We start from the raw sequence: 7532 nt of genomic DNA on the forward strand, positions 1-7532 counted from the left end.
TGAACAGTGAAGCCTGACCCTCCAGAAAACGTGGTAGCCCGGCCGGTGCCCAGCAACCCTCGCCGGCTAGAGGTGACGTGGCAGACTCCCTCGACCTGGCCTGACCCCGAGTCCTTTCCTCTCAAGTTCTTTCTGCGCTATCGTCCCCTCATCCTGGACCAGTGGCAGCATGTGAGTGCCCTGCCCTGCCCTGCCCAGCCCAGGTCCCAGGGACCTAAATCAGAGCCACATGACATGGGAGGTCCCCGTATCCCTGCTGCTGGCAGTCCCAGTGTGAAGCCCGAGGGCAGCCAGAGAGTCCTTTCCGGGGAAGAAGGGCCCGGGTGGGCCTGGAAGGATGGATGGAGCTGAGGGAGGTGCTCTGATCTAAAGCCCTGAGGGTTTTCAGCTGACCCTCACTAGGGCACTGGGAACCCATCTCTCCCTGTGGCTCCCCAGGGTAGTGGAGAGAAATGCTGGGGGGGGGGGGGACAGGTGGCAGGCGAGGCCGGCAGTGTTTCCCTTTTCTTTTGGCGCTCAGCCCGGAGCAGACATCTCCCCCTTCCACTCTGGCCCAAGGGGCAGGATGGTCCCTGTCCTTGAGGCCTCGTAAATAGGCTCAAGGGGTCAGAAGCAGCACTGGAGTCAGGCTTTATTCAGGGTGTGAGCTCAGGCCATGACTAGGGTCATGGCTCCAAAGTCAAGTCTAGCTTGGGGGTCAGCTTAAAATTACAGGTCAGAAGGTGGTCTGGGCCGGGAACCAAGCAGTGGACAGGGCGGGAGGGGTGCAGTATGGGGTCAGCTTGTGCTCTGGGATATTGGGGAAGCCACAGTGGAGGGTTCTGGGGAATAGCCAAGGGTTCGGGGCAGACTTGGGTTTCTCTCTCCTTGAGAGCCCTGGGCCCATAGGGTTGTGGGTGCTTTGTGGCCCATGAGGTCTGTGAGCTGGGAGGGTGCTGCTTGGGTACCTAGCCTGGCACCCAGGGTCAACCTGTCTGTCCACCTCGTCCATCAGGTTGCAGCCTCATCTCCTCATGCCCTGCTCCCAGCTGGCCTTTAAAGTGCGTAATTCGATTCCAGGGCGCCTGTCCTGGTTGCAGGCCTGGCCCCCACAAAGGCTGCATACATGCTCATATGTTCCCTGACAGAGTCCGGAGTCCCTCCCGCCTGGCCAGCTGCCCGCGACTAATGCATTGCTAATAACCAGGGTCTAGTTTCACAAGCCCCCCTCCCCTGCTAACGAGCTACAGGCAGCAGCCCTGCGCGTCGTGGCGCACACGCCTTGCAGTGGACCTGGCACACTGCCCACCACACACGCACACACACACACGGGAACACACACACACACATGTGATCCCCAGCAGGATCCACGTTCCCTCCATGCATGTGACTAACATGCCAAGACCACGCATTGGCCTGTGCCACGGGTAGAACCGCCCCCCACCCTGACGTGGGCAGGGCAAATTCTGTGGGTTCCATGGCAAGAACATGCGTGGCTGTGGCACATGTCAGCCCTGGTCCACATTGGCCTTGTGGTTGGCTAGATTTATGGCTCTTTTGAACTTGGGTTTTGCTCTGGACAGAATCTACTCTCCGCAGAGTTCCTGTTGTGGCTCAGTCGGGTTATGAACCAGACTAGTATCCATGAGGATTCAGGGTTCAATCCCTGGCCTCGCTCAGTGGGTTAAGGGTCCGTGTTGCCGTGAGCTGTGGTGTAGGTCACAGACGTGGCTCGGATCCTGTGTTGCTGTGGCTGTGGTGTAGGCGGGTGGCTGCATCTCTGATTTGACCCCTAGCCTGGGAACCTCCATATGCTGTGGGTGCGGCCCTCCGCGATCCTTAGTCTTGAAGAGAGGCAGGTGTATGATGGCAGGGAGTGAGGAGGGGAGGGCAGAGAGAAGCATCACTTGGCTTTTCTGGAGGAGGTGAGAGATTCAGGCCAGGAATGGCACAAGAATGGTCACCATGAAGGCTGGCAGGGGCTGAGTTGGCAGGAGGCAAATCCCTGGACCTAGCTCGGCAGGAAGAGCAAGAGGGCCTGTGTGATGTCTCTGCCACAGGCTGGATGGAGGACCCCTAGGCCAGGCGGATGCCAGCAACTAGAGAATTCCTGCCAGCCGTGGGGCCATTCTCTTAAGGGGGTGATTAAGGGATCAGGGACACCCTAGCAAGAAGGGCCCAGGCCTAGAAGATGTGCCTTCCAGGAGAGCAGTGGGCTCCTAGGCTACATTCCGAGAGGAACAGTTGCCTACCCTAAGCCCACCGATGAGGTGATAATTGGGTCAGCTCCCCTTGGCTCTCCCCCCACTTTGGGGAAAGGCAGATGTGGAGAATTGGGGGCAGAATCAAAGGATGGGGCCTGAGGGCCGAGTCCTGGCAAGAGGGAGAAGGAACCGAATGAGCTGGGGCTACTCAGCCAGAGGGGGACCTCAAGAGCAAAAAGGGACCAGAGGTGGAACGGGGCCCTGATGCCCACCAGGAGAAGGGGTCTCTGGGGCCCCTGATCTTCCACGGCTGGGAGTAGGACTTGCTGAGCCCAGGTTTGGGCCCCAAATGGCTCTCACACCGACTCTGGCCTTTTCCAGTCCCCCCCACCTCAGGGCCACAGACCCTGGAGGGATTGGGAGGATTTCCCACCCCACTTGGGACCCAGCTGCACATGCACATGAACCCACAGACACACCCGTGCCTGTCCTCCCAGCCTGGCAGGTCAGGTAGCCCAGACCCTGGTTTTCTGGGGGTAAAGATTGGAACAGAGACCGACAAAAGCCCTGAAGCCAGACATGGCCCAGAGCGGCCCCCTCCTCCACCCCTGCCGGCTGCCCCTGTTTACGAGGCGGCTTAATGAGGCGGCGGGTGCCGCTGAGATGAACCAGAGCCCAGCCTGGGCCTGGGAGGGGCGCCGGACAGGCAGACCAGCCTGGAGGGTGTGGAGGGGGGAGACAGCAGGATGGGGCCACGGGGCGGGGGTGGGGTGGCGATGCCTCCAGGAGGAAATGGAGCAGCTGTCCTGCTGTCCTGCCACCCCGGGAGCTGCCCCCCCCCACCCCTTTTCCACCTCAGCTCGCCAACCATGCTGAGGCCTCCCTGAGGGGAGACCCCGCTGGGGCCAGGCTGGTGGGTGCTCTGGGCGTCTGGGCGCCCAGGGCCCTGGGCTGGAACCCATGATGATGATGACAGAGCTGGCGGGGAAGTCTGTTTGGCGCTTACCATGTGCCCAAGTCCTCATTACAGGCCTGGGAGAGAGATCGTTAACGCCATTCTACACATGAGGACTGCAAGGCGTGTGCGAGTTCAGTAACTTGGTCACCTAGCCAGTAGGGGATGGAGCGAAGCTTTGGACTCCAGCCGACCTCTGCCTCTGTGTTTGTAACCTTCTCTCTCAACTGCTTCTTGGGGAGTTCGCCTTGAGGCTCAGTGGGTTTACGAACCCACCTCGTAAGCAGGAGGATGCAGGTTTGATCCCTGGCCCCTCTCAGTGGGTTAAGGATTCGGTGTTGCTGTTGTGTGTGTAGGTTGCAGATTCGGCTCGGATCCAGTGTTGCCGTGAGCTGTGGTGTAGGTCACAGATGCAGCTTAGGTCTGTGGTGTAGGCTGCCAGCTGCCGCTCTGATTTGACCGACTCCTAGCCTGGGAACTTCCATATGCTGCAGGATATTCTCCATGCTCCCCTCTCCCCCAGGGAAGCCCTCATTCCCTGCAGGAGTGTTTCCACTCCTCTCTCCCCACAAGTGTGCTCACTTCCTCTGGGGGTTCCTCGCTCTGCTGACCCTCAGGGTCCGTCATCCTTGTCCCCCTCCCCTCACCGTCTGGCTGCAGGTGGAGCTGTCGGACGGCACCACGCACACCATCACCGATGCCTATGCTGGCAAGGAGTATATCATCCAGGTGGCAGCCAAGGACAATGAGATTGGGACGTGGAGTGACTGGAGTGTGGCTGCCCACGCCACACCCTGGACCGAGGAGCCACGACACCTCACCACCGAGGCCCAGGCCCCCGGTGAGCCCACCCCCGGTGGTCCCTCCATCTCCTCCCAGGGCTCTCTGTGCTCTGTGTGGCTGCCACACTCCCGGTCTGTCCAGTCCCTCCTGTTCCTGGTCCTTGCTACCTGGACATTCTCAGGAGGGGCCGCTGGATGGGGGAGGGGTCATCTCTGTGCCTCAGGGGAAGCAGGAACTGCCTGATGGGGGCCACTTCGGAGAGAGGAGGCAGGGGCCATCTGATGGGGGAGGCAGCCCTGGTCTGACACAGGAAGTGGGACTAGTGTGCCTCATGGATCCCCAGATCTGGGTGGGACTCCAGCCCTGCCCCTGCCCTGAGTTCCCCCCATGTTCCCCAGAGACCACGACCAGCACCACCAGCTCCCTGGCACCCCCGCCCACCACGAAGATCTGTGACTCTGGGGAGCTGGGCAGCGGCGGGAGACCCTCGGCACCCTACTTCTTCAGTGTCCCCGTCACTCTGGCCCTGGCTGCCGCTGCCGCCACTGCCAACAGTCTCCTGATCTGGTAAGTCGAGTGAGGCTGGGTGGCAGAGGGGAGCCCCGGGGAGGGGCCCCACCCCACCCTCGTCCCTCACAGCCCCCTGCCCTGTCCCCCCCAGAGCCCGGCATCCTGTGAGGACATGCCAGCGCACCTGCAGAGGAGCAGGAGGCCGGAGCTGAGCCCGAAGACCCCGGTTTCTATTTTGCACACGGCAGGAGGACCTTCTGCATTCTCTTCAGACACAATTTGTAGAGACCCCGGCAGGCCCGGGCCTGCTGACCCCAAGCCCCGCCACACCATGCCGGCCCCCCTCCCTTCCTCAGGGGAGGGGGCCATGCAGCTAACCCACCCACCAAAGACCCCCCCATGCCCCCATCCCGCCCCCTCGGGCTGGACCCTCCAACGCCAGCGACTCCCAGGAGCCCTTGGGGGGCCTGAGGGGAGCCCCTCACCTCCACAGTTTCTCCTCCTGTCCCTGCCTCCTGTCTGTCCCGGGGTCTCTGTTGCCACCATCAGATTATAAGCTCCTGACGCCGGGGGGGCCCAGCCATCCCCCTCCCCCCAGCGCCCACACTTTTCAATCCCCCCACCTCTGCCCCTGTTTTGTATGCCCCTCCCCCTCTCCTGCTCCTCCCCCGCAGTATTTAATGCCCTGTCAGTCCCTTCTAGTCTGACTTGATGGTAACTTGCTGTATTTGAATTTTTTATAGATGTATATACAGGGGTGGGGGGGTGGGGGGTTCTCATTAAACGTCACCATTTCATGAGTCCTTGGAACAGACCCACTTTGGAGGGTAGCCCTCGTCCAAGACCCCCTCCCCTTCCAGGGGTGGAGGAGGGTAGACGTTAGAGTTGGAGAGAGACAGCTGTTTCCAGATAGGAGCAGAGAGGCAGTTCAGCTCCTGGGCAGAGGTGTCTGGGGAGGGGGCTCTCTGCTGCTTTGGAGGGTAGGGCTCCCCCTGGAGGCCGCAGGCAGAATTGTGGGAAATGAGGGGTCCCAGTGAGGCAGGTACCACATGGGGCATCCAGTCAGCTCCAGAGGTGCTGAGGCCTATCAGCTGTGGTCTCTGGAGCCCCTTTCCACAAGTGCCCAAGCCTGGCTTTACCTACAGGGCAGAGGCGCAAGAACGGGAGGAGGAGAGTTCCCCTTGCGGCTCAGCGAGTTAAGAACCCCGCTAATATCCATGAGGATGCGGGTTCAATCCCCAGCCCCATTCAGTAGGTTAAGGAACCAGTGTTGCCATGAGCTGTGGTATAGGTCACAGAGGCCACTCGGATCTGGTGTTGCTGTGGCTATGGCGTAGGCCGGCGGCTGCAGCTTGGATTTGACCCCTAGCCTGGGAACGTCCATATCCTGCCAGTGCAGCCCTGAAAAGCCAGAAAAAAAAAGAAGAAGAAGAAGAAAAAAAAAAAAAGAGGGGGAGGAGGCTAAGCCCTAGGGGTGGAGGGTTGTCATACTGCCATCCAGGAGACACAGTGCAGGGTTCTAGCAGGTCATTCGGGCTTGCCAGGGCGCAGAGTGCAGAGTGGCCTGGGCAGGCGGGGAGGCTACTTGAAGGAGGCCACTTGGCATGTGACCAGGGATTGGACTTGTGCTTCAGGGCGGGAAGTGTGAAGTACAAGCTTTACCCTAGGGTTAGATTACAGTCAGGACTCAGCATGAGAGGGGGAGGAACGGGCCTTGGCTTTGCAGGGTCCTTGGCCTTTGGTCCAGCCCCACACCCTTCCAGTCCCCAGATGGGACTCCAGGTTCCCCTTGATTTCTCCTCAGAGGAGGGGTCCCTGGCTGCCTCAGACCTGCTCAGGTCCGGCGCCACCCCCTCCACCCCCCTCCAGAGGAGCCACCTCCCTGCAGCTCCTTGGCCTAGAATGCCTGAGGCTGAGGCTGAGGCCAAGTTGGCAGGCACCGCTGGCCTGGGAGTAGGGGCAAAGGGTTAGGCCAGAGTCCCAACCTGGGAGCCAGGCCTGGCCGTGCTCTGGGTGGCTGGATCAAGGAGACAAGTGGAGTTGAAGCCACGAACACCAGGGCCTGTGCACACCCCTTCCACAGCAGGCTCCCAGTGCCACACTGCCACTAAGCTGCTGACCCCCATGTCCCACACACACGCTGATGCAAACCCTCATCCTCAGACCCAGGTCAGGAAATGGGCCTTCCTTGCTGGTCTTGCCGCCTGCGAGGAGAGGTTCACGGTACCAGAAGCACTGAGGAGTCAGGCCTGCATAGGACTCCAGGCAGGTGAGCGGCTCAGAGTGCAGGTGGCTGGCTCTACTCCAGGCCAGGTACTGGAAGCCAAGAGGGGGGATCTCATGGGAAAAAAGGCCTGGTGTCAGGGTAGAGAGGCCTGGGGTTTTTCAAGCCGAGAAGCCCCAGCTATGGGAGCCCGTGGCTCCTCACGCACAGGAAGAGGCTCCCAGGATGAAGATCCTGAGACGTGACCATGGACATGTCTATGTGTCCTGGAAGCCCAGTTCTGTCTGTCTGGTTCCTGAGGTGTGGCTCAGGCCTCAGACCTGCACTCCAGGTCCAGCATGGGCAGAGGGAGGGAGGGGGTCACCCATTCTTGCAAAGGACATTGTATTCCAGGGCTGGGTCTGGACCTCCCCCATCACTGTCCTTGGGGGAGGTGGGGGCTGAAGTTAGGGGGTCTCTAGCCTGTGCTGCCTTCCTGCCTTGAGACTGGTGGTCAGCCCTGACCCACCCACCGCCCACCCAGGGCTTGGGCATCAGCAATCTGGCCTCCATTAGCGACATGGGAAAGCAATTACTTGGGGCCTGGGGAGGAGACGGAGGGGAGGGGGCCTGCTAGAACCTCGGAGGCCGATGGAGAGGAGGCCTGGGGCATCTCCCTGCCCCCAACCACAAGGGAGAGACCCAGCCCTATCCCACACCCCGAGGTGGCTGGAGGGGCATTGTCATTGCCTCTGACCAGACTAGATCGGGGCCTGGGGCGGGGGTGGGGGTGGTCATCCCTCCTGGGGGGTCCTGGCCCTTGACCTCAAAGAGGCTGCTTGTCTTGGAGGCTCTTGGCTGCTGACTGCTGCTGCCTCCCAGTGCTGTCCCTCCACAT

The 7532-nt window shown here is 61.0% G+C and overlaps 1 protein-coding gene across 3 annotated transcripts in view; it reads left to right on the plus strand.

The window, feature by feature from the left end:
* CNTFR (ciliary neurotrophic factor receptor) overlaps positions 1 to 5138 on the plus strand; it is a 39604-nt gene extending 34466 nt beyond the window's left edge. For all 3 annotated transcript variants that reach the window (XM_021064676.1, XM_003130672.6, XM_003482804.4), the window contains 4 exons: positions 8 to 171; positions 3799 to 3979; positions 4320 to 4488; positions 4583 to 5138. In XM_021064676.1, the coding sequence (XP_020920335.1) occupies positions 8 to 171; positions 3799 to 3979; positions 4320 to 4488; position 4583 (515 nt within the window). In that variant the 3' untranslated portion in view covers positions 4584 to 5138. The remainder of the gene's footprint in view (positions 1 to 7; positions 172 to 3798; positions 3980 to 4319; positions 4489 to 4582) is intronic.

This window comes from Sus scrofa, chromosome 10 (assembly GCF_000003025.6).
Source record: "Sus scrofa isolate TJ Tabasco breed Duroc chromosome 10, Sscrofa11.1, whole genome shotgun sequence".
Taxonomy (NCBI): Eukaryota; Metazoa; Chordata; class Mammalia; order Artiodactyla; family Suidae; genus Sus; species Sus scrofa.